The 27,730-nt window shown below is 47.5% G+C and overlaps 1 protein-coding gene across 18 annotated transcripts; it reads right to left on the reverse strand.

Moving 5' to 3' along the window:
- LOC125519770 (protein ENHANCED DOWNY MILDEW 2-like) lies at positions 1-27,703 on the reverse strand. 18 transcript variants are annotated; one of them, XR_007288315.1, is made up of 14 exons: positions 27,569-27,703; positions 25,326-25,784; positions 25,147-25,243; positions 21,464-21,508; positions 21,117-21,289; positions 20,176-20,272; positions 19,986-20,081; positions 19,500-19,750; positions 19,306-19,395; positions 19,118-19,235; positions 15,637-15,833; positions 13,856-13,918; positions 821-1,195; positions 336-350 (listed from the first exon to the last, which is right to left on the reverse strand). XR_007288315.1 is itself a non-coding variant. In XM_048684531.1 (13 exons), the coding sequence occupies exons 2-13, from the start codon at positions 25,739-25,741 to the stop codon at positions 300-302; spliced, it is 1,617 nt and encodes a 538-aa protein (XP_048540488.1). In that variant the 5' UTR covers positions 25,742-25,784; positions 27,569-27,703; the 3' UTR covers positions 1-299. The 18 variants fall into 18 exon arrangements, 16 of the variants coding, with proteins under 16 accessions (XP_048540488.1, XP_048540487.1, XP_048540485.1 ...); XR_007288314.1 differs by lacking the exon at positions 336-350 and adding an exon at positions 509-527; XM_048684531.1 differs by lacking the exon at positions 15,637-15,833 and having other exon boundaries at positions 1-350; positions 821-940.
- Between the last annotated feature and the right edge of the window lie 27 nt (positions 27,704-27,730).

The following is a 27,730-nucleotide window of genomic DNA, read 5'->3' on the forward strand; positions in this document are numbered from 1 at the left end:
TCACAGCTCAACCTTTTCCTTTCTGCCTCTTCAAATAAATATGATGATTACAGAATATATAGCAGCCCATCTCAGACCACTACCTCCTAAACGCATGCCATACTCCAACACAACGACACAATGACCAACATGCACATGCACATGACTGGATAACAAGCTCCACGAACTAACTAACTGACGCATCAACGATTCACTCGTATGGGAACACTGCAGGACATTGGCTCTAGTACTGGATCACACAGGTTGTCACGCTCCACCTCCTCGTAACATGTCGCTTCACACGACACTGTTGCATGGCATCACGCCTTGCACTCCGGCCGCATCGCCCGGCTAGCTCCGCATCCCACCTCCTGTACGCTCAAGTGAAGTTCAACCTGGATACAATGCCCTAGACCATCTAGACTACATGCATGTAAGAAATCAAACTAAAATGCAGATACATGGAATCAAGATTAAAGCCAACAGGACCGACAAGAATCAGCAATATCAAAGCTACAGGAGAGAATGGCCGAGGAAGCATGAAGAACCTGCACAATGGACCAGCTTGTTTAATTAAGAAGCAAATCACTCCTGGCTTTCCAAAAATGAGAGCATGGAAATGATTTAGCAACGGAGATACCAGGATGATTAGAATTAAGCATGGAGGAAATATAGAGGCGCCAGGAGCAAAAACATCTGATCTAAAGCCTAAATAAGAGAACCAGACTGATCTAGCAAAGGGGCAATGGAACATATGAGCATCTGATTCACGGATGCATTGGATAGGATGCATCCTTTCAAAATATGTTTAGATGCTCTCTTACCAGTTGCTAAACCCCACCTTATAAGTCTCCATGCAGAAGGGCTTGAGGGATGGTTTTATCCTTCCAAGATGCATTAGGAGTATGATTTTCTTGATCCGAAGGACCACAAGTAGATGCGCGGATTCCAGCCATGGCTCCTGCACAGATGTTTTGTATGCACTTTTTGAGGAGCATTGAGCATAAGGAGTATGTTTCCAGCACATTTCATCATCAAAGTTAGCATTAATAATAGATTAATAGGTATCTGCATAACTTATTAATAAGCAGAATTAGAAATTTTATCGATACCCCAACTTCTAGAACCATCAAACCGTAGATATTTTGTAGTGCTAGGGCAACCAGGACACAATGATGTTGACATAAGCTTCACTTTCCATCAGCAATTTGCATTCCTGAAGATTCAATAATGCCGGGTAAAACTTTAAGAACAGAGGCACAGAACACAGAAGGCAGACTTGGGTAGAGAATTTTTGTTTTCAAATGTGCCAATTTGAAGATCACTGATATGAAGGTTTAGATGAATGGTTTTTCTGCTGTCAACCAGAACTTTCTAACAATAGAAGTTCGATATGATTTTCTTACTGAGCAAATGTTTGACATGTGGTAAAAAAGAATAGAACAAAACACATATTTGATTTAGGTAAACCTACCTGCATAAAACAATCTATTAGCCTTGTATCCATTTAACACTACTTTAAGTTTGTCAATAAGAAGGTATTAGCAGATGATTAGCTTTTCCCTGGAAGAACATTAGATGAGTAATAGAAAGACCCATATCAGGGGCTGGAAAAGCTCGAACTGAAAAGATCTCCCTCCCCCCGCGTCGCTCCCGCGAGCGACGGGGGGAAACCCTAGCCGCCGCCGCCCCTACCTTCAATTCCTCCTCCTCTATCCTCGCCGCTGCCGGAGCTCGCAGGCGGGCAAAGCCCGGCCGGCAGCGGCGGCGGCGGGGCCTCCTCTCCTCTCCGAGCGGTGGTGGGCGGCGCGGGACGGCCCCTTCGTTCCAGGACGTGGCGCTTTGTGGGGCGCAACGGCGCTGGTGGCTTTTGCTACGGCGTGGAGGGCTGCGTGTGTTGCCGGCGGTGTTGCTCGTCATGGCGGCCGAGGCGGCGTGGACCTGACTGCAACGGGGCTCAAAATCGGCCTTCAGATCTGGCGGCTCCTTCCTAGCAGGCGGCGCGGGGGGCTGGCCATGACCTCGTGAGGTCGTGGCTCGGGGCGTGGTCCGCGGCGACGTGCGGCTTGCTCCTGCAGCGGTGCGGCGGTGTGGGTCATCGGTGGCTGGGCGCTTTGGAGGCCCTCTTTGGCTGCAGGATTCGGACAGTCCGGCGACCCTCGCCGCGGTGGACGGGGTGGCCGCTGCTGTGCCGCGTCGGGCTGGAGGCCATGGCAGGGCGTCAGGGGTGACGTCTGGGAAGGTTGCAGGAGGGACAGGTGGGCTCTCTACCCGTCACCGGTGCAGGGGGTGCCGGTCCGGACATGCTCCGCTCCTCTCCTCCCCATTTCCCCTGCCTAGTGCTTCCGGGTTCGTTGTGTTCGGGGCAGGCTGGTCACCGGCAGCTCTGTCCATGATAGGGATCGGTCGGTCGTTTCCAAGCATGTTCCTTTGTCGGTCTCCAGAGTGTCGGGATGCAGGGCGGCGGCCTTGGTGGTGGGAGCGGCGTGCTCGTGGGCGGAGCTCGCGGCTCAGGTGCGGGCTAGTCTCCATGGTCACATGGGCGGCATGGCGGCTGGTGCTTGTCGATCAGTGGCGGTGATGCGGCTCTGTCCCCAGGACTGTCCGTAACCTGTTCGGAGGCGGAGTTGTTAACCTGGATGAAAATCCTGCCTGGCATGTCCAGGCCGACGGAGGCGGCGCCCGAGGACGTCGGCATCTTCTTGAAGACTCCGTGGCGGTTGCTCCATGTCCTCCAAGGTACCCCGGATGAAAATCTTGATCCTCTGGATCGGGTGGTGGCGGCACTCCGGTGGCGTATCCTTCTTCAAGGCACCGCCTTGGGGTTCATGGATCGACGGCTTGCAGCTTGGTCTCTTCTGTGGCTTGTTCCCGGTTGAGTTCTCCCTCGACTTCCTAGTGTGCCTAGTGTGTATCTTTGTTGTCTTGGAATTGTTGGGGGAGTGTTGGTTGCGTCTTAGCACCTATGTATCTTGCCTTGGGTGCGTGTCGTGTTGTGTGTTGTATCGCTCGTTGTAAGTGGTTGGTGCTTTATATATAAAGCGGGGCGAAAGCCTTTTTCGGTAAAATAATATTTAGTGGAATGTGGCAGATTAAACTATAGTTGTACTAAGATAGCATATTTGTTCCAGTTAGGGGTTCGACCTGAGAAAGTGGAAAACTGAGGAAGCACCTGGCCTATGGCTTGGGTGCCATGATTGGCAGCAGATCCATGAACATTGAAATCAGCTGTAAACATTAAAGAGTTAGAGCATCTCCATCCCCCCCTTCTAAAATTTGAGTGCTTAAACCTTGAACCTAGTCCTTACCCTAAACTCTATACTTTTTCTTTACTATTCCATCAATCTTTCCATGCATAAACCCCATCTGAATTACATTTGCACAAACATATTAAATGAAACCTTCATACTTCTAACGCACACATTCTAACAACAAGTCAAATTCATTGTTTGAAAATTTACACATTCAAATTCAAACACAACACAGTCCAAAGGAAGTAAATAATCAAAATGAAACATAATAAAAGTATAATAATCAAGAACTGTGAAGTTCCCTCAAGTGCTCCACAAGATTATCTCAGAGTTGGTCATGGCTTCTCAGTGCTCGATCCTGCGATGCGCTTGTAGAAGTCTTTGGTTCATATTTGCTCCATATCAATAGTTGGTCATGGCTTCTCAGTGCTCGATCCTGCGATGCACTTGTAGAAGTCTTTGGTTCATATTTGCTCCATATCAATAGTTGGACGTGCAACCCATTGAAGTCATAGTCAAAGCTCTCTGGTTGACCTCTCTCATCCTCGATGATCATTTTGTGCAAGATCAAACATGTTGCCATGATCTCCCACAGCAACTTTTGGTCCTAGTACTCAATAGGGCCACGAACAATAGCAAGGTGATTTTGTAGCACCACAAAAGCTCTCTCAACGTCCTTTCTCGTAGCTTCTTAGCACATTGCAAAATGAGATCTCTAAATGCCCTCCGAGTGTCAAATTGTCTTCAAAATTGTGGCCCAATGAGGGTAGATGACATATGTAAAGTAGTAGCCTTGTTGTAATGGTGGCCATTGACAACTTAGTTGCAAGGTGGAGTGTGGCCGTGGATACTAACCTCTTCTTTTTCGAGAAAACGCAAAAGTCAATAAGGGTTTGAGCCACCAAGCATTGAGAGATCGATCGCCGTGGGGCGAGTGGCGGGGTATCCTCAGCTAGCTCAGGATCTCGTACCAAACTTGGCAAGAGAAGGGGCACGCTAAGAGGAGGTGGTGCGTGGTCTCTGGTCCTTGGTCGCATAGGGGCAGCCTGTGGGGTGCTGCATGCCATGGCGGAGAGGCGATCCGTGGTCCAACACCAATCAAGACAGGCGAGCCAATGGAAGAACCTGAGACGCAACGGAGCCCAACACTTCCAGGTAAGCTTCCAAGCATTGCAGGTGGTGGAGTCATGGAATGTGGCCATGTGGGCAGATTATGCGAAGCCGCTCAAGTTCAAATTCTAGAGTAGGCAATCTGCCTCGATGGAGAGCGTCTTTTGCTCGATCATGTGCCATAGCCAAAGGTATTGGCCTATACCGTGGAGGCCGATGGTGTCGTGCATGTCATGCGCCCAACGGTTAGCCTATAGGTCGTCTGCAGCTTGCAGCGCTTTAGGATGCAGGCTCACTTGAGCGGTGTGATCTCGCAGACAGAACGCTGGCCAATCCAGTGGTCCTCCCAAAATAGGGCCTGTTGGCCGTTGCCAATCTGCATGGTGATGGAAGCGAAGAAGGCGTGTTCCTCGAAGGTAAACTGCAGGTTAAGGCCACCCCATGCCTTGGTGCTGTCCGTGAGGTTGAACCAAAGCCAACGCATGTGAAGCACGTGCGAAGCGCAACGACAGTGCGCTCTAGGTCATGGTCGTCGAGGCCACCAAGCAAGATTGGCTGCGAGACGCACCGCCAATTAACGTGGCAATTGCCACCATTTGCTATCGCGCGTCCCGCCTAGAGAAATACTCTCTGGATTTTCTCGAGCGACTTGATTGTCTTCTTCTTTGGGAGCGCTAACATGAGTAGCTGGTGTATATTGATCGCGCCCAGCACGGCCATGGCGAACGCGAGGCGACCGGCCTTGTTCATGAGCCGTGCCTTCCACCCTGGGAGCATAACGGCGGTCCTGTCGACGACGGGTTGTAGCTGAGCCACGGTGGGGGCGCGTTATCAATACTAGATGCCCGGGTAGGTGATGGGCAAATCAATAATGAGGCAACCTAGAAGGTCGACAACGGGTGCTACATCGTCAGGGTTGTAATGAGCGCGAAGCTTGAAATTAACCTGAAGGCCCGAGGCACGCCCAAAAAGCTGCAAGATGCTCACTGCCAAAATATCTCCCTGTGAAGGGTGGAAAAAGAGGACCACGTTGTCCGCATATAGCGAGAAGACAGAGATAGGGCGCCAAGGGTGGAGCTGTTGCAGCATGCCCAGCTCGATGGCACGACACAATAGACGACCTAGCATGCCCGTTGCGAGGACAAAAAGCTGGGGCAACATAGGGTCGCCCTGTCAAAGCCAGCGAAGATGCTAAAATGGCCGGGCCGGGCGCGCCATTTAGGAGCGCCTTGGTGCTGGCCGACGAGAGGATAATGGCCAGTCAGTCCAGGAATCCAAAGCCATATTGGCACAAGACATCAAAGAGAAACGACTAGGTCCCCGCGCCGAAGGTTTGTGCCGCATAAGGACGAAATTGTCATGCAAGCTACGCCCCAGGATGAACGTGTTCTAGTTCGCGCTGACGAGGGCATTGAGCTTGGGTGCGAGGCGCAACGACAGTACCTTCACGAAGATCTTGACGACGAGGTGGGTCGGGCTTATGGGCCTGTAATTGCCTAGGCCAGGAGCATCGGCACGCTTGTGTTGCAGCGTGAGCGTCTGATTCAAGCAGCTGAATCCTTGGCCCCGCAGTGCAAAAAGTTGTTGGGAAACGTCAACGAGGTCTTGTTGGACGGTGGGCCAGCAAGTGCGAAGGAATTTAGTGGTGAAGCCGTTGGGGCCTGAAGCCTTGCGCAGGCATAGTTGTTCCACAACTTGCCAGATTTCCGCTGCATCAAAGGGTGCATAAAGGTCGTCAAGGTTGGCGGGCGTGATGAGCGCCGAGAGGTCCAGGGTGCACTCTCAAGGCACCGCGGAGCCAAGGGCATCAAAGTGCGCATAGGCCGCCGCAACCATGTTGCATGTATCCGTGATCACATCCTTTTCCGATGTTATGTTGTGTACTCAGTTCTTTTGTTGCCGATACGTGCATTGCTGATGGGAGGACGTGTTGGCGTCGCCATCCTTGAGGGACGCGAGGCGGGCACGTTGACGAGCGATGGTGCGCTCCAGGGATGCAAGACCAAGATAGGAGGCCTTGATTTGTCGCCGGAGCCAGTCCTCGTGCGGGGACAGAGCCTAAGGACAAGCTCCCAAGAGATCAAGAGTTTGAGTCGCACTTGTCGACGGTCCGTGAGCTTGCACGTTGTGGCTTGCATGCCTAGCATGAAGCTTTAGAAGGGGGTCAGCATGATCGACATAGTGCCGATATCTTGAAAACCATCGAAGCGCGTCTAGAAGTCCACAAAGGGAAGTGTCGGTTGGCCGATCAACCATGATGGGGCTGTGGTTGGAGATGACGGAGGTTAAGCAACGGAGGTGGCACTCACCATGCAGCTCCTCCCAATCCGTGGTGCAGAGGACGCGATCAAGGTGGATGAGGATCGGGGGCGATTGCTCGTTCGACCAAGTGTAGCGGCGTCTTTTGAGGTAAACCTTCTTCAGCGCGAGGTCGTTAAGCACGTGCCGGAAGTGACCCAAAGCTGACGAGGATCAGCGGTTATGCCCATTGTTTTTGTCTTCATTGCGGTAGATGAGGTTGAAATTACCACAACATCCACGATCCAAGGCACATGATGCGGATGTCGTGAAGGTCTGCAAGAAGACGACCTTGGCGGCATATGCTATGGTCTGTAGACCACAGTGTGCCGACACCGGACAGGGTAGAGACCTTAGCAGACAAGGTGTTGGAGGTGAAGAGAGGATCAATGATGGTCTCCTCTCTACTTTTCCAGGCCAACAAAGATGCCGCCACGGGTCCCCAACGCGGACAGGTATACATAATCGTCGAATTCCAAGCCTAGGGCTTGAGGACAATCGGTGAGCAGATCAATTCCATCTTTGTTTCTTTGAAACAAACGATCGAGCACTAGTAGCTACAATTAGTGATCGGATGGCGGTATGACGAGCACAGCATTGAGGCCGCGCACATTACATTCAAGGATCTTAGGGCCGTAATCCATGTAGGAGAGGTCGACAGGTGGGCACAAGAGCGCAGCTAGACCTCAATCGAGCTACCCACGATCACCGTGATGATCAACGCTATGGTAGGATCAAAGGGGAGCTCACGATTAACCAGTGCGGCGATGGTCGAGAGGACGAACATGTAGATGGGCGTCATGAAGAGGCCATCATACGCTTGCATCTCGACGGTGGTGATTTTCTGGTTGACCCCGACGACTCCTAGTGTGCGCTAGATGCGGATTTGAGTGCGCCCCTTAGCCATGGGCGAGGCAACAGCCTTGCTTGTCATGGCGCGAAGTTAGGTGGGTACCTCCTGTGTCACTTGCCAAGAGTCAGGAGGGCGAAGACAATCTCCTTGGTAGCAACAGCAAGGAAGTCACCGAGGGTCCAGGTTGTCGTCACAGCAGCATGCGGGTGAGAGCGACACACGATGATCGGGGGCGAAGCGAAACACATGGTGATTCTCTATGGAGAGGAACCTAGTCCATGCAAGCTTATGGGCTTTCCATGGAGGGTTGTTGCTCTTGCTGGACTTTAGGTGCAGCATGTGCCCGTGATGGGCTGCTGGAGAAAGGCCCTGGCTCAGCTCTTCTACAGTGGAAGCATCCAGAAGCTCCTCGTCCTGGCCAAACGACAAGGTGGGCTTCGTTGTTTGACCCCGACGACTCCTAGTGTGCGCTAGATGCGGATTTGAGTGCGCCTCTTAGCCATGGGCGAGGCAACAGCCTTGCTTGTCATGGCGCGAAGTTAGGTGGGTACCTCCTGTGTCACTTGCCAAGAGTCAGGAGGGCGAAGACAATCTCCTTGGTAGCAACAGCAAGGAAGTCACCGAGGGTCCAGGTTGTCGTCACAGCAGCATGCGAGTGAGAGCGACACACGATGATCGGGGGCGAAGCGAAACACATGGTGATTCTCTATGGAGAGGAACCTAGTCCATGCAAGCTTATGGGCTTTCCATGGAGGGTTGTTGCTCTTGCTGGACTTTAGGTGCAGCATGTGCCCGTGATGGGCTGCTGGAGAAAGGCCCTGGCTCAGCTCTTCTACAGTGGAAGCATCCAGAAGCTCCTCGTCCTGGCCAGACGACAAGGTGGGCTTCGCTGTTTGAATCTCTATCGTGCCATCCCATGAAAAAGAGCAGCCAGGCATGCAACACATCAAGGGTTCACAGAGTCGAGGCGTTGCTTTGCCACGACAACGAATCGGCCTCGGGGACCATGGCTGGCGAATCAGGAACCTCGCTGTCTAACCACAGGTGGCCCATGGAGCCATCCTTGTCCCCATGCTCGCTAGGATTGACCAAGTATGGCACAATGTCTACGTGGCCGGGATCACGTGCGCTCGACGACAAGGGCGGCGGGTCCAAGGCAAGGCACGAGGGGTTCACCGATGGGCGATGGCCATCTGGTGCAGGATCATGCACCTAGGCCGTGTAAGCGGGCCAGCGAACAAAGAGGCAGCTTTTGTAGCACGCCTCTTCTTTCCACTGCACTTTCCCCTTCTGGAATCATGGCGAAAACAGCAAGGCTTTTCCACCAATGGGCGGCGGCCATCTGGTGCCGAACAATGCACCTAGGCCGTGCGAGCAGGCCAGCAAACAAAGAAGCAGCTTCTGTAGCACGCCTCTTCTTTCCACCGCACTTACTCATTTTGGAAATGCGACGAGAACGCCAGGGACCACCTGTGGCAGACCTGTGCTCCATCGTACGTCTTGAGGCGTGATAAGGAGGCGGTGACACCATCAGCACGTGTACGGTGGTTAGTAGCTCTCTAGCCAGCAGAATCAACGACCCTGCCATCTGCGCGGCCGTCGGGAGCGCCATACATGCGGCATCGCTTGCGGCTGTGGCGGTGGCTGTGTTGCGCCCTGCGCCATGCCCGCATTCAGCCGCGCCATCATCACCTCCAGGCGCCTCATTGCTCGGGCCTCCGCCATTGCCAGCATTGGCCGAAGCAGGGCGGCCAGCCACAGCTCTGGTGAGGGTGCGGATGGTCGACGGCAGGGCACGATTGCGGGCGAGGACATACTCCACAATCTCCAGGATGGTCTTGCGACGGATGCAAGCCGAATCATGCATGCACGCTATCAACTGGAATATGGCAAGGTCAGCGTGCGACCACGTGCTCAGGTGCAGCCGCTCGACCCAGCAGCTACTGCCAAGAAGGTGCCACGCCTGCGTTGGGATTCCATGAAGCTCCACCTGGATATTGTGCTCGAAGGAGCTAGCTTGTTCAATGGGTGGAGCGACAGAGTGAAGCCAGGGGTCAAGGCAACGAAAGCAGAGGCCGGCAGTCTTCTCTTGGGACGGGCTCCGACGACACTGCTGGAGCGGGGGCTGGGGGCGGCCTCACGTTGCACTCGCGGGCATTGCTTTTTGCACCGCAAGAGCTGAAAGCTACCTGTGTCGACCTCTGTGACTCCATTGATGCGGTGCACCTTAGAGCGAGGTCCCGGGCGAGCTGGGGCGGGAACGCACCGAGGAGCTGCAACTATGCCTGGCTCAGGGGGGGCGACGTCGTTGTAGGACCGAGGAAAGGACTACCTCAAAGTCCATCTTGTTGTGCGCGCCGGCGGGGCTGAGGTTGAGGTCGCCAGAGCTGTTGCGAAGGGATGCCATGGGGCTACATGGGTGGGGAGGGCAGGGAGTGGAGGGCTACCGGCGTGAATATGTCAATAGAGAGGCTGGTGGGCGAGGGTTGGGTTAGGCTAAGCTAGGAGGGAGGGGGCGGAGCGGAGCTAATAGGTTTTTGCACCGCGAGAGCTGAAAGCCACCCGTGTCGATCTTTGCGCCTCCATTGACGCGATGCACCTCAGAGCAAGTTCCCAGGCAAGCGGAGGTGGGAACGCGCCGAGGAGCCGCAACTGTGCCTGGCTCGGGGGAGGGGGGCAGCGGGCGACATCGTTGTAGGAGTGAGCAAAGGACCATCTAGTTGTGCACGCTGGCAGGGCTAAGGTTGAGGTCGCCAGAGCTATCGCAAGGGGCTGCATGGGCGGGGAGGGCTGGGAATGGAGGGCTAGCGGCGAGAATATGTCGGCAGCGAGGCTAGTGGGCGGGGGTTGGGTTAGGCTAAGCTAGGAGGAAGGGAGCGGAGCGATCAGGTTGGATACTAACCTTTCACTTATACAACTTTGGCGGCGCTATGCCTCAAACATGCACGACCTCCTCTTCAAGGTCAAGTACATGGGCCTGGGCCTTATGTGCCAGCCTAGATATGGGCTCACAAGCAACACTTCCCTTAAGAGGGGTGATCGATATCTATCATTCCCATCTTGTCACACGCCAAGCTGAATTCACTGTTCTTGTCCTTAGTCAAGCAATCTGCAATTTGTTGCCCTGAACTCACATACTCACTCTTGATAATCGAACATCCAATTTTTCTTTGATAAAGAATTTGTCAATCATGTTGAACTGGGTTGTTTGCTAAGTTAATTGCCAACTTGTTATACCATAAATTAATATAAATGGTATACCTCACCAGCCACTATGGACTGCAACACTGTCGTGCCCAGTACCTCGCATCTCTGCGCGGCCACAGAATGCACATAAATTTTAGAAGAACGCTACGGGTGATGACCCTTAGTTGCACAACATTGTTAAATACAAGTCCCAACATCATCTATGTCGTAGCAATCATGAGCCGACATACGGAGCAACCATGGAACAAATTCTTGCATGTAGCTCAGAATAAAAATGGCATTTAGCCACAAAAATTGCCTTATTCGTTAGCATGTTTATTGTTGCTAATCGCCAACGACAAAATCGGCACACTAGCAAAACAAATCATGCCACCAAACAACCGCTTGAAACCGACATGATCATTCAGTCAAACCAAACTGGTTTAGTAGGCATGTATAGGGACCCGACCTAGCTGACTGGACTGCCCATTTGCATACAATAGCGATAGCATGATCAGTTTGTCGATGATTACAACCAAATTGGTATCACAAGTTACATCCATACATACCAAATACTTCTACATAAGTAGGGCCATTATGGCAAAGTCTTAAACATAAACATAGCTCGAGGACGAAATATCAAGCAAGTCTGAATCAAAACTTCAAAGTTGTCTTCGAATGCTAACCAACATGTCTTAACCCTATAGGTAGTTGACAAGGGCACCTTAGCTTGCATGGACGTTGTAAACTCCTTCTGGTATTGGTCTCTCCTTCATGTCTGGTCATCAATTATTAAAAGCCAGATGAGTACACTGAATGTACTCACAAGCAACCAACAAGGATGCTATACGAAATGTATACGAGAAGACAAAGTAAAAAGGAGGGGTCACTATACTATTTTCCATTTGTTGCAGGAAGATGGATTCCTGTTGCAAAACACTAGATTGTAAAGAGAAGTATATCTTTTGTCCTACTACTCTTTGTAAAGTAAACATTTCGTCCTTCAAATATAAAACCAGAGACCTTGCACCCTTAACTTCTCAAACAAGACAAATTTGGTTCCTCGGCTCAGCAAACCCAGTATTGTTGCGGACACATGTTTTTCCTGGTCTTCTTCCACATGGAAATAGTATCTCTCCTGCTAATCACATTTCTTCTTTCTTTCTCGTCCAAACTCTGTTTGTCATTTTACTAGGCACCTTGCACGCGCCTGCAACATTTCCAGACAGTGCCTGACATCTTCTGCGGCGATGGCCAGTGAGAGCGATGCAACAAGGAGGCGAAGGATGTTCGGATAGCGACCAAGTGCGGCATGCTTCATGTCCGCCACACCACAACACGCTCGTACCCCGAACTCCCGCTTCGTCAACTCCCACGCGTGACCCTTCCTCTACCCCCGCGCCGCCATTGTCTTCATGTCCACCTAGTGCAGCGACACTTACCGTGAAGTGCCAACATCCCTCGGCAGGCTTGGAAGCGGCACTCATGCTCCCGCGACAGCTTCACGATGCCCTGCAGCAACCGCCTTCACTCCCTATGCACCTCCTCACCATCTGCCCTATCCACAAGCCGTCGTGGCGGCATCAGCACCAAAGCTGGCTCGAAGGCATACCCGTGTAAGCATTCTCGTCGAGACGCAATGCAACCAACATGAGATGTCCTCATCCTCATGTTAGGCAACATGAGCATGCATAACTCCCACTTGTTGAGCGCGCCGTCGTCGTTGCTCACCTCGCTCGCTTTGCTATAGCACCATTTGTCCTCGAGGGGCCATGCGCCAAGGCGGCGGCTTTAGTGGCAGCATCATCTCCTCCCGCGCGCACAACACGTCAATGCTGCTCTTGGGCAGGCCAGGGCAAAACGGCACCAGCGTTCACAATAGTGGGGTGGTGAGTCGAGTAGAGGCGGCAATGTGGGCGAGCAATGGGAGCAAGATGGGGAAGGAGGATCTCGAGCGCACGCTGGGTATTCAAGAAAATGTCGCGATGGGGATGTGTACATTTGGGGTCAACACACACCATGTCATCATAGATACCACTTAGAACAAGTCAGAGGACCGAACTTGTCCAGTCTGAAAAGTTAAGGGTGCAAGATGTCTGGTTTTAAAGTTGAGGGACCAAATTCATACTTCGCAAAGAGTTGAGAGACGAAAAATATACTTTTCTCGATTATGGTTAAAACGACATTTCTTACTACATTCTATGTCATCATTAACCAAGTAATAATCGTTTCAATCTCTATTCATGGAATGGAATACAAGTCTTTCAGTCCATGTCTAGCATATAAGTGACACATCTCCAACTCCAGGTGTTCAATACACACCACTATGGTACCGTCCCAAGTTTCCTATTTTGAAATCAAAGACATCCACAAGTCTAGTGTGACCTCACTAGTTACCCTTGATCATGGACACGACTATCGACAAGAATGCCAGCCATGTCGTGCCATAGGTGTATGCAAGAACAATACATAACTTATCCCCTACTCAATGTTAACACAGAACCTGCTTAATGGGGTACTGCCCTCCAACACTAGGCTCGACACAAATATTTAGCAACCAACTAGAACACACGCCACTCCTAAAGAAGGGGTTGCTATTGTCGATACATTTTCAATGAGACCCATCACTGTGTCCAGATAACCATATCATCAATCATTAAGGTCCTATCCGAGAGCCAACATAGAATCTCCTGCACGGTTCCCTACTCTACCAAGGGTCCTATGCTTGGCCAAACAAGGTACTAACCCATATTGGGGTAACGTGGTCGCACATGTATGGTTTGGGTAGGGCCGAGACTTGAGGTTTTGTAAAAGAACATCCTCTGATTCATTCTACACTTTAAAAACCTCCTTTCTAGAAACCTTGGGCACTAAATGGCCCCCAAGAGTAGTAAAATCATGCGAGTCTTAATTAGTGATTCTCACATGTCCTATGATTTTATGTGCCAACCATATCCAAACTTGTTACTATTAGTCTCTAAATCCCACCTATTTGGGTATGAACAGTGGGTGGGTGTCAATACCTAAGTGGCAAGGATTATTATTATCAATTCCCATGTTTTTTGCGTTAAGGTACAATAGGGCATAGCAAATAACATTTCTAGGGAATTAAGTAATGTAACAATAAAAATAATAGTGGTTCAACCATGGGATCAACATGATCAGACGAGGTTCTTACCTGGTTTGGCAGAATCTTCAAAGTCCTCAGGACCATCATCAAAATTCTACACAATGGTTTCCTCTAATCGCAGATAAGAGAACGAATTTTAGAAATAATGAATAAACTAATCCCAAAATAATGCAAAAAAATTGGTATTATTGGGTTGAGTTATGAATTCTATGAATGTACAAATAATAAATCACTAAATTGGCTTAAATATGGGAGATATTAATGTTCTTCTGTTTTCGTTCTTGAGTAAAAAATTATATGCGTTAATCGATGAACAACCACCATGTAGGCTTAAGTTAGACCCTCTATATTACTATAAACGATGACACAATTTATATTACTATAAACAATGACATGATGACACATGGAACTAAACAAATGTTACACTTTTTCAAAAAGGGAAAGTATTTCAAAGGGGGTACACTTTTAGTAACGATCTAAACCTACTAGTAGGTTCCACCGATCAGATTTAAACCATTACACAAGCTCGTTGAAAGTAGGACCCGTTAGTAATAAGTGTGATGGTGGTAGAGAAGAGCTCATCAAAGTTCTACCTGGCGGTTGAATGATGACAAGCTAGGCTACGAGAGCAAGCATGTCGTCAAAAAAGGCTCCACACCGACTAGTGATGGTTGGGGGTCACGACATGGAGCATTACAACAATTAGGTGGCAAGGTCAAACATGGGCTCGTCGATGAGCTATCTTTCTCATAACCGATGAAGTAAAACAATGAGGGCAATGACCAGGAAGCGAGGGGTCGAAGGGATCATGGATTTCAAACTAGAGCCGACGAGAACTTTGTCAGACTGGGTTAATTCACCAAATGTATAGATGTTCAGCCAGTACACATGGCATGGTCCATGGGTGCAGTGGAGGAATTCAGGATGCACATTCAACGAGGTTGAGTGGTAGGATAGGCAACTCGTGTGTGTGTGGGTGGGGGGCACAAAGGCGAAAGTGTTGGACATAGTTCCAAGCAGATGTAGAAGGGAGTGGGGAAGTTGCGCACGGCTAGGGTGCCCGCGGCAGAAGCAAAGTGGATTATTGTGAACATCGAGTTGAGAAACACACACAAGGCTAATTAAGCTAGTGGGCCAAGGATGCTCGCGGCATGTATTGGCAGAGCATACATGCATGAGAAAGAGGAAGAGGGAGAAGGGTAACACAAATGACGTGACGGAGGTGCGGGACACCGACGCGGTTGACTTCAAGCGAAGTAGAGGCCATGTTGGTCTGCTTCCCAGATTGGCCATTGGTGCGGTGACGCTAGATCGCGCACCCAAAGTGTAGATTTAGGTTGCTCTAGGCAAGAGAGGAAGCAACAAGAAGGATGTTTGGGGATTGGGCTGCTATAGCCGAAGGAGGAAAGAACCAAGGAAGAGGATTGTGAGGGTTCCCAACTTGCTAGAAATGAGAGGGCAAAGGAGAAGGGCTAGGACAAGTCAGATTGAGCAAAACTGCCATGGCATCTGATGCTATTGGATTGGACGCGAGAGAGTGTTAAAAAGAACAAGATATTTTCTTAAAAGAGACTAGGTTATCAAGGTAGAAGGAAGAGGAGCACCTATTGGAATCCTTAGGGTATCTTCAAAAGATTCTAATTTCGGCACTTGGGTTGAAACCCAGTCCCTGGTTTAGTTTTCCATGAATAGCAAGATTGACAACACTTGGAGCAAGTTATAGTGGACTTCGGGTGCAAGTTCCCAGACCTCAGGCGACAAGGCCATAACAAGGAGATAGGAGTTAGGATACAAGTATATTCAAAATCAATAGAGCTTTAGCAAATTACCTAGATGCCTTGTGAGATGATCCCAACAAAACATATGTTGAATCTCTCTTGATGTTTTTATTTCCTTCTATAGACAATCTCGAACCCATCTCTTTGTTGTGCCGAAGCCTTCTCTTCTTTTCAAGCCTTTCTTTAATTTCCTCTACTTTTGTAGTGTTTGCCTTCCTTTGTGAAGGACCAGGTGAACATACATAATCCTACATCAATAGAGAAAGGAAGGTGCAGATAAATTGTTATTCTTAAGAAGCCAAAGTGCATTAATATCACAACTCATTTCATGGGCTAGGGACGCCGAACCCTTATCATCACCTTCGCTCAACTTGAACATCCATGACCTTGCCTAGGGATTTTTCTCTATCGTGGCCTCTCCTTGAGTTCGAACCTGGTTGCCTCATGTATGTTGCCTTGATTGAGTCTTACTAGCAAACTTCACATGCCTTTCTATTTTAGTTGTTCCCTCTTTCTGGATTTGAGCTACTCTAGAGTTGAAAGTTTTTTCATGAAAATACCACCTAGTAGGCTCCACTACTGCAACTCTACCCTCTGACCTCCCATGTACCAAGACATCCTCTCATTCGCTGTTATAAATCCCTTATGACTAGTTGGGGCTGCTTGGCTATAAATTGCTATGAAGGCATGCGACTCTACTTGACTTGACGATATGAAAAACTTCATGCTACTGCATGACTTACGTGGCTATTGGCTATTGAATACAAGTGGTTGATCAGGCTTCAAACAACCCTCTGTATGACAAGGCACCCTCCACAACATTTAGAGGCCACCTCGTGGCTATAATCTAACCTCGGCTAATTTCACACTTACTACACGGGCATGATAAGCCCCTCCCTCAGAGATCTCTACTTTTCCTTCCTTCGCATTCTAGGCTCATGCACCTTGTGGGGATAATCATCCTTATGCCTTTGACCAACCCGTCATGCTCATAGCGCCTCCAACAAAAATGCTCATACTACTCAGGTTTGTAATCATCATGGTGGAAAGAAGACTTGCAACCCTCATCCCAACTCCCAAGTCCATGGCCTAGCAAACACGAGATGGTGTTGCATCATCCATGATCATCCTACCTATCAATGGACCACATATAAGCTACCATTCTAAGAAAAAGAACCAGATCAATATGGTAATAGCATAGTTACGAGATTCAGTGCGAATGGCTTCAAACTATAATCAAGATTTTCACAAGGAGTATTAGTAGAGTACTCCCAAGTCTAGATGCCTAACTTGTACTCCCAAGTCTCATGTACTATATACTTGTCCCTTGGGGTATGCAATAATTCAAGTTGCATCCTCTAACATGGTATCAAGGGGCCCATTTTTAAGGGGGGGGGGGGGGGGGGGGTCACACACAACTCATGCCCTCAATCCAGATAGATGCATTTTGTTTTTTATCTCCACTTCTCGATCGAGTTTGCCTCTCAAACTCCCTATCTTCTCAGATTGATTCTTCCTCTAGACTCATCTACTTTTGTTGTTGCTTAGGCATTTACAGATACCATGATTGCATCAGGCACCCTCTCATGCGCGTCACAACTCACGATGCGTTGCCAACCAGATCAAGCTGTCTCGGCAGCTCTTGTTCCCGAATAAAGGTCGCCAACTTCCTCACTCCATCCTTGCAACCTCCAATTGATGCGCCATCTCTAAGCTTTAAATCGACGACTGTCGTCTGCAGTCGAAGCTTCCCAATCCCATGCCATAGGCCATGCCTCCACGGTTCACTGGGCCCAGCCCAACAGCTTCTCCGCTTGCCACACCAACCCACCACCAAGTAGACAGGTTGTTGGCCCCAAATACATGTTGCGCCCTGATCTCCTAAGACATTGTTGCGACTTCTTGGGCAGCCAATGCCCTCTATTGTTCCCACTGCTCGTCCCCAGCTAGCTCCACTCAAAACTCCTCAAGACACCCTCTAGTCTACAAGCGCCACCTCGCCATCTCAAGGAGGCCGGTCCCCATGCCATAGGCCATGCCTCCACGGTTCACTACGCCTAGCCCAATAGCTTCCCCGCTTGCCGCACCAATCCACCACCAAGTAGATTGGTTGTTGGCCCCAAATACATGCTGCGCCTTGATCTCCTAAGACATTATTGCGACTTCTTGGGCAGCCAATGCCCTCTATTGTTCCCACTGCTCGTCCCCAGCTAGCTTCGCTCAAAACTCCTGAAGACACCCTCCGGTCTACAAGCAGCCCCTCGCCATCTCAAGGAGGCCGGTCCTCGCTGGTCATTGCCTCCGCTGGCTAGCTAGCGGCTAGCTGCTACATGCTTACTACCCCATATGTGGCTCTCTGTGCTGCTATTAGCATGCCACTCTCCTACTACAGTTGCCCATGTTTTGATGCCAGCGTTGATAGGTGCTCTTTCAAGGCATATTTATTTTATTGAGTCCCATGTCTTCGATGCCCGACATCGTTTCTCTTGTTGTCCGCTGATTCTTGACATTGACCATTTTGCCAACTCCGTCTCACACATGCACCTTCCATCAAGTGGGTGTCCATCCATTAGTTGCCATTCAACACTACTCTTTTTACATCCCATCTGCATGGCTTCCTTCATGATCCCCCTACAAACACAATGGGCCCCTACATCATTCTCTCGTGAGTGCTTCCTAGCTTCTGCTTTCTCTTTTTTGCTGGGTTCACCACATTCATTGCTCGTTCGTGTTTATCATGCCATGTGAGTACACCAAATCTTTATCCGTCAGTCTTCTTTTTTCCAGGTGTCCTAGTCCTTTCCAATAAAATTTATGTGGCTTTTCTCCCCAATAAAAACCCAAATTGCGAATCAAGGGAGCAGTGAATTTGGTAACTATGGGTAATAGTCCCAACTAACACATGCATATCCTTAACACTTTATGCCACTAATTTACCGATAAATCAGTATAAACTATTTATATGGGCTTGTGAACATTATGGTCTGATGACCAAAACTGACATCTTAGTTCTACATTTTATGACATTAGTCAAACCCCTACCAAAAGTATCGAGGCCCTTGGGAGGGTGCTACAGAAAAGCAAGCTACCATTCGAGTCATTATAGAAGCTCAAGAAACAACCTTTACAAAGTGATACTCATAAATCAAGAAGCCTACATTTGATTCCATTTATTTACTTATAATTGACGAAAGCAACATGGTGAGTGCCATGAGGTTATTTTTGTGCATTATACTTGATTACTAGTTTACAGAATCATGCAAAATACTCCTCCCCCCCCCCTAATCCAAAATAGGTGTCGCGGTTTTAGTTCAAAAATAGGTGTCGTGGTTTTAGTTCAAATTTGAACTAAAAACGGGACACTTATTTTGGATCAAAGGGGGTAGCTTATAAGGCCAACAATGTGGCAATCACAAGCACATTTCACTAGTCGGAGTTTCACTTCCTTAGGTTATGGTTTTATGTATGTTGACATGCTAGCAACCTTTATATTATGTGTGTTCACATGCTAGCAACTTTAATATTTAAGTACCTCAGAGTGCTGAAACTTTGTGGATTCTGTTGAACCATGACCTTTGTTTTCTACAAGAGCAGGGAACTTTATATGATCCCTGCAAGGTGTTCCCATAGCTGGGTCTATCTCATGGTCTCTGCATGGTATGAACAGAAGTTAGTAGCCGGTGTGGAGGAAGTAGGGAAACGGGTAAAGAATTAACTTACATGCAGTAAATGATGAGTCTTTTAGATAGGTTTCTTTCCGATAGAAACCAAGCACGTATACCCCCGTTACCATACTTAAAGCATATCTCCCTGTGAAACATAAATATACGTGATGAGAAGAATTCAACCATGCAGAACCAAGAATCCACAAATTAAGGAAAGGAAAATCATCCCAGATGAATACTGCACCATACCTTGGCAAACAATCTAAGTGATATGACTTTGGACAACGTCTGCAGCCAGCAAGCCACATTGCTCTTTCAGTCCCTTCCTCCATTTTTTTACAATCAGGTCTGGAGCACCAATGTACAGGACATGGAAATGGCATCCCAGCTGCAATCTTGTTCTCCAACTCACAGGCTCCATTACTGTGAGACTGAAGTAATTCTGCAGCACACTTGGGGTGGTAGAAGTGGCCACAAAACAGTTTACAACATTGAAAGACCTGACAACATACAGTTTCCAAACTTAGGACTAGAAGAGGCAAAGATACTTGAAGCGCATTATTATGGTTTTAATGATCAGTAGGGCACAGGATGTAACAAAGATGAATAACAACACAAGCAGCATTTTGCCATTCCCAAGACAAGAAGAAAGGGCACAGGAAAAGAAATCAGGAAACCAAAAACCGATATTCTCTACCACAGGTAGAGTCTTCTAAGGAAGAAACAATATGTCACCTTGGCATTAGGCTCATGAGACGAGTCGAGTTCTCCACATTTGAAACATTGGTGTTGTTCATATCTACAGTTTTCGCATATGAACTTATTCATTTCCTGTAAATATGTAAAAATGACAGTAATTAATATGTGACAACAAAATGAAGTGATAAAGCTGAAGTATCAGTCAGTAAAAACTTCAGAAAGCCACCTTTACTTGTACAGCAGTGTAACCAAGTGTTACACATTTAGACTTTCTGCCAGCTTCTATTGTAGGATGGAAGGCTCTCTTGCATCGACCTTTACAGCTGCATCAAAGCATTGTGTTAAGCGTCAGGTGGAGTTACGAGATTTATGTCAGCTAAAATACCATGATAATTCGACATAATAGATTATGTAGGTCACTTCACACAAAATGAATTATCCATGAAATGGTGGATGGTAACAAGGTAACATCAAATGGTATGAGGATCAACCCCTTGACAAGTTTACACATTCTTCTCCAACATTAGAAACAGAAAACATAAAAGAACAGATAGGGAGGGCGAAGAAACCTGCTCAATACTCCCTCCGTTCCAAATTACTTGTCGCGGATATGGATGTATCTAGATGCATTTTAGTTCTAGATACATCCATTTCTGCGACGAGTAATTTGGAACGGAGGGAGTACATTCTTAAGATAAGAAGAAGCAACAAGAGACTTAGGTTTAAGAAGCAACAAAAAGCATGAACACACAGGAAATAATTAGCTACAGAAAGCATAATGCACCAGATTAAATTATAATAAAGTTTGAACACACATAACCTACACCAGATGCAAAGTCTTCAGAAAAACATAGCGCCAAAGTTTGCTGTTCTTGAGATCATTAGGATCCAAAGAAACAAAGAAGGGCTCAGAACGAGAGCAAATATAGTACAGATTAGTATTATCGTACCAACAAACATGAAGGTATAATCTAAACTAACTATCAAACATATGCTTGCAAGGATAGCTTCAATAACGACTCGCACAAATGCATGTTAAATAGGACACTACAACACTATTAGAATAACTATAATGATGTCAAGTGAGATATGGAGCATATGCTAACCCACAATGTTGTGAGAGGCATTAAAAAGATATCTCGTAAGTATAAAAAAACACATATATACCTAAGTAATTCTCCTCCTTCGTCACATATTGCACATATTGGCTCAGTACCATCACCATCATCGCCGATTATGTTACCATCACTATCTGTATCGCAATTGCCTTTACCCCCACTTGCAAGAGGCTCAGCAACAACAATGAATGACTCCTTGGTGCTCAGACTCCTTAATATGCACTAATTTTCATATGAAAAGTAACAACATTTAGACAAGACATGAGAAATTTCGAAACACCATGTAAACAATGGTGTGATAATAAAGCTTAAGAAGGTTTGAAATAATGTGTATTTAGCCTGCATGCCAAAAACACTACGTATCCAAAGAAAGCTCCAAACTATGAACTTAGATACCTCAAAGTATTTCCCAGAAGTGTCATTGATAAAGCTTTGCAGAACCTGTATGTGCAGAAAGGAAAAAAAATCATGTATCAATTGAAGCATAGTGGAATTTTGTAAATGGGAATGCAGACACGGCAAGCAGCATACAAATGGACACTAAAACAAACGGCAATGCATAGCCCATACCTGTATATGAAAGGATGTTGCAATACTACTTTTTCATTAAAGCTAACTGTTTCAATGACTAGTGCTGTGCAGTTCCACTTTGGTTGTGTCAGTCAACGTGACGGCAACAATTTGTAACACGCCAGCCCAACAGGTACAGTCAGATTTGTTTCAAAAGGTCAGTTTAACTCCTAGCTGTTGGATCAATTCTGTAACAACCTGATCAAGTTGACAGCTCTAGACATTGGTAAAGTCAAACCTTCCAGTCATTGACTATAAATATCTTCAGAAACATTTGGCTTATGCACTAGACAATCATATGCATAAATTTGTCTCAGAAACCACTCCACAATATTAACTGTATTAGATCTTATAGTATGTTAAGATACAAATTACTGATAAGATTTATATTTTGGATATTGTGTCAATGTTCAAACAGACAACTGTTACGGAAAAGGGGGGAGTATAACCTAGCTACCCACCATAGAGCCTCAGCATCGCCACTATGAGAGAAGATGATTATCTATAGAGCACATATAGGGCAGGCAGCAATTTTGTTTTAAAAAACGAGCGGATTTCTAGCACTTGGTTCAATTCCTCCATCATCTGAATAGTGTTGGCAAGCAACGTGCCTGCTCTTGCATTGATAGCACTAACCGAAAAAGGAGGGATATTGTGATAATAGCAGCCTGGCACCGTCAACCTCTCCCTCAGGCATCAACAGCTCTAGCCGGTGCCGACATTGACTGCCTAGCGGCTAACGTACCAAAACGTAACTTGATATAGTCCGCATCATCACAAAAACAACCTCCGACATTCAATGCCCTCCTCTGAACTCGCTGCTAGACCGAACTTTAAACACCAACTGTTACCGAAATTGGTATTGCTAAAATCACTTCTCTATTCCTCTGAAGAAGATATACACATGCAGCTACATGGGCCCAATGGGCTCTCTTGTACTGTTATACAGAAACAAGATATACATCTAAGTTATACACATGGGTTAGAAACATAGTTTGAGAACATTAAGTCTATGTTGTTCTCCAGTCTGAGCCTTGGTGAAGAAATCTGGCATTTGAAGCTCCGATAGAACATACTGGAGAAGAATAGTTGACTATTGGCAGTGAGAACACATGAACAATGCATCCACGCCAATGTGCTTGGTTAGCTGATGCTTAACTGGATCATTGGCAATCTGAATAGCAGCGGTGCCGTTACAAAGGAGCGAGGTGGGTGCATCACATCTATGAAGCACCGATACGTCAAAAACTGGTGTGTCCCCGTACGGGACGGCGCCAATACACATTATACGGCACCGATACGAGTATCTCAGTGATAACGTGATTTCCGATTTAAAAAGAAAATAAAATAAATCCGATACGCCGTCAACACGTCAGAGATACAGAATGACGGGAGCACAGCCCGAGCCCAGTAGAAGCCCACTCCTAACACTACACAGGTACCCACCGGTCCTCATCTCCTCGATCGAAAGACCAGCGACTCGATCTAGTCCCGCGACGAGGTCCTGTGCACGCGCCGCCGCGGCTGCCTGGAGTCGCCACCAACGCTAGCCATGTTTTTTCATACAGTTCCTGAGTTGCTGCTGACCAATGCTCGTAAGAAAAGGTTGCTGCTAACCTGTAGTTGTTGCTGGCGCTAGAGAGTTAAAGGCATGCTTGCTGAGTGTTATGTGCCAAATTGAAAAAAATGCTAATACTATCATATGACGTATTTTGCATGCACCACGAAGATTGAGGATATTGATGATCATTTCCGACTTAAAAGAGGCATGGAGACAACCAGTGGGGCAGTATTATGATCCCATCCCATGCAGTCAATTAGTATTTTTGTCTTTATTGCATGTTATTTTATTAATTATTTATATATACTCGCAGTATCGTCGTATTGTTGTTCCCAGAAATTGTCGTATCCTGTATCCCCATACCCATATCCACGTATCAGTGTCACTGTATGGGTGCTTCATAGCATTACATGACACACCAAGATCAGCAAGGAGCCAACGAAGCCAAACAATCTCTGATGTGGTAGTGTCTAGGGATCAAAGTTCAGCCTCAGCAGTGGAATGGGAAACTGCAGTCTGTTTGCAATGAGAGAAGTGCCAAGAAAGAGACAGTAGCCGGTGACATTGCAACGATCAACAGGATCACTCGCCCAAGTGGAGTCAGAGTAGGCATGAAGCTGGAGCTGATTGGAGCAAGCATAGAACAACTGACAAGAAGATTGGAGCTGATTGGAGCAAGCATAGAACAACTGACAAGAAGATGTCCCCCTCAAGTATCAAAGCACATGAAGTGACTAATGAATTGAGGTAGGAGCACTGACAAACTGACCCAAAATGTGGACAGCGTGTACAATGTCAGGTCTTGTCACAGTGAGATAGCCAAGACTGCCCACAAGATGACGATAGTGAGAAGGATCCTCAAGGCGAATTTCATCACTAGGACGCAACTGCAAGTGGAGCTCCATTGGGGTAGGAGCAGTGCGCGTATCAGAAAGAGCTGAGCGGGAAACCAAATCTTGAGTGTAGCGATGCTGAGAGAAATAGTAACCCTCCTCAGTATGGCCAACATCTTGCATTGCTCGCTAAGTTTTTTCTTGACAAAGGCTTGTATTTCTGACCATCCCTGAGTTTGAAGGGGGATGTTTAAGAGTATAATTCAGATGATACCAGCTGCAGCACGATGACTAGAAAGCAGACAGCAACAAATTGCTGCGGCGGCAGAGCTCAGCCTGGACTCGCGTGGCTGGGGTGACGGATGATGGCAGCGGCGACGCCCAAGTCTGACCTGGAATAGCGCAGCTGGGACGGCGGAGGATGGCGTTGCTGCACACTCTGACTCACCCGAGTCAGACCTGGACTCGCACGAACGCGATGGGGACGGCTGCCAGCAACTCGCCGGCGACCGCGACGTACGGGAACCTAGGTCTACGGTGGAGATGGCATAGCTCTGTTACCATGTTAACAAAACTGGAATTGGCAAAATCACTTCTTCTCTATTCCTTTGAAGAAGATATACATGCAGCTACATGGGCCCAATGGGCTTTCTTCTACTGTTCTACAGAAACAAGATATACACCTAAGTGTAGCTTTCTTCTACTGTTCTACAGAAACATCAACAACTTAAATCATCACACAACTCACTAGAGCCGAGAACCTCAGGAGCCAGAAACACAAGCGGGAACGGAGCATGAGGCAAAATTGACAATTAGAATGTGACTATCTTTCCAAAGAGTACATCCAGTTGTTTATAGAAAAATGTCTTTTTTATTGCTGACCATTGAATCAGCAACAACGGCTCAAGAGGACTTAGAACTTAGCTTGACAAATATTTTAAACATACAAAAATAGTAAGTCCAAGTAATACTAGCTTGCCAAAGTTCGAGTAGTTTAGAGCTCAGCTCGACAAAGTGTGGTGTCAAAAAAAGGAATCATATGAAAATAGAGCGAGCTCAACAGAGTTTACAAACTGAACAACTACATTCGATACAGGAAAGTTTGATATCCACACCTTTGACCTCATTAAAGCAGGATCCCTCTCTGCACATCGCTTGATTATGTGATGGTGTTTCCCTAAAGCATTCTCCATCTCTTCCGTTTCAAATTTACTACAAATGAGCATCCAAAATGCAAAACTTATGAGCCCATAGCTAGCGTTAGCCAAGAAAAAAATTTATGTGGACAAAATACCTGAATACTTCACGAAGGTGAACAGAAAGACTTATCATCGGTTTTCTGGGTTGCCTTTTGACAAAGTGGAGCATTTGAACTGTCGTTAATGCTGATCGAGCAAACTTCCAATAGATTTTCCGTGGTTTCAATAGATCCAATTCTATCCAATAGCCCTCACTTGAAAGCACTGAGATCTTTGGCTGCTCACGGTTAAGTGCTACTGTCCAAGCTACAACCTGCTTGTATACTGCAGGGGCGCCATCTGTGGAATATCGACGCAAGTAGATACCCTTCCCGGAGACTTTATCATTTTCATCAAACTTAAGGGGCAAGGTGCTGAAACAAACAAACTCGTTCTTGGCTTTCACAAAATAGTAGTTGTCAACGACCTTCAGTTGTGGCTCCGCATCATCATCATCGTCAAAAATTGTCATTGCAAGATTCTAGCAGAGACAAATCTGAGTCTCACTGGAGTCACTGGAAACACAGAAGTAAATCAATGATAAGTCACAAATTAACCTTAGAACATAATACCAATGCAAAGCAAACCACAAACCAGAAAAGGAAGGAAACCATCTTTTTATTAAAACGGTAAGGAGTGAGGACAGATCTGAGTATAGTAGAAAATGAATGATCAACTCTTGGGCCATATGAATGCTGGGGAACTGTGGAAACCAGTAAGGGATTGTTTGGTGTTCAGGGGAAAGGGCAGGACCCTAGCAAATCCATCACTCCACCCCACCTCGTGCCACCGCTCTTGTTGCGTCCGCAGCTGCCCTCCATGGCTCCATGCCATCCCGTTTCGCTGAGACGCAGAAGAATACGCTGACATTGACGAGCAGTTGACCACATGGCCGCTGACGCAGTTGACCACATTGATGAACAGTTGACCACATGGCGCGATCCATTCCTAGTGAATCAAGCTGAGCGAACCCGCTGAAGCTGTCCGTCTCATCAACGGGGATCGGCGAGCACAAGCACACACTCATGGTGATTGGCTCCGACACAGCAAGAATAATGAGATGGACGAGCTCTGGCATCATCGTGGAGAAACTAATATTTATGGTATTGGCAGGCAACAGGCGGCAACATCAATCTGCTCGCCGAAGATGAAGCTCCATTGTCGATTGCGTGACCAATCAGCACAGGCAGTCAAGACGAGTCCCTGTTTTGCTTTTCTCTTTTGTTTAGGGAAATCACAAACTACCGAAGGGGTAATCCCTTTAACCCCACTCCGAGAAGCGCCAGCATTCATATGGTCCAAGAGTTGATTATTCACATGGTAATCCCTTGGCCGGAGAAAGAGCATGGCAGTTTCTTTTTCCTGACGCATCAGAATCCAGGGGGTTTTCCCCTCCAGTTAGGATCCAGATCCTCTAACAAAGGGAGGGAAGCTACAGTACCCCCTGACTTCCCTTCGCTTGATTTTCCTAAACTGCAATCTAATACGATGATTTATGAACAGCAGTTATCTACAGGGATCTATGAACAGTAATAAATATACAGTGAATCTTGTTCCTCTGACTTCCCTTCGCTTGATTTTCCTAAACTGCAATCTAATACGATGATTTATGAACAGCAGTTATCCACAGGGATCCTGTTCCTCTGACTTCCCTTCCCCGTTTTACACAGAGGGGGCACTGCCTCCTCCAAGTCAGAGGATCCAGTCATCCTGAACTGTGAAGTCAGGAAATTCTGTTCTAAACTTTATACGAGAGATGAGACGAACCGTAAGCCCCTTAGCGGTTACTAAAAAATCCATTCACATCTAGTAATATTTTGCAAGATAAAAAATAGCAGAAAGTGCGAGAACAGGCCCTAGGAATCCCAGAACACGTTTCGAGAAGAAATATCCAGACTTCGCAAGATGATCCCGCCAAGATAAGCGTCTTCTTCGAAGAAAACCATCAAAAATTAGAACAGATCTGACTAATAACACGCTTGGACAGAAGGCAGCCGCTAACAACCAAAATCGCCGCAGTTTGACTTCGCAAAGACCCCAAGAAACGACCAAGACCGCAAAAAAACGACCAAGAACAGTGCTCGAGAAGGTGGTACTGGTACAGATCAGGAGGAACCGCCACCCACATTGGTCGCCAAGAACTAAAATCGCCGCATTTGACTTCGCTTAGACGCTAAGAAACGACCCCCGGAAAAGAAACGGCCACGAACTCCGGGAAAAAAAGCGACCAAGAACAGTGGTACTGGAATAGATCGAGAGAAACAGCCCGGCGGATGAATCGAGATGAACCGGATCGTACCCACAAGCTACAGGGAGGCCTCCCCTTCTGGATTCCGAGCGCAGAGCACGTAGCGCAGAAGGAGGTGGGGAGGAACCGCAGCCGACGACACTGGGGGGCGGGATATGGTGGGGAAGGGTGCGAGCATAGCGCAAAGGATCCAACAGAAACCGCATGCAGGAC

Source organism: Triticum urartu, chromosome 7 (genome assembly GCF_003073215.2).
Source record: "Triticum urartu cultivar G1812 chromosome 7, Tu2.1, whole genome shotgun sequence".
Lineage (NCBI taxonomy): Eukaryota > Viridiplantae > Streptophyta > Magnoliopsida > Poales > Poaceae > Triticum > Triticum urartu.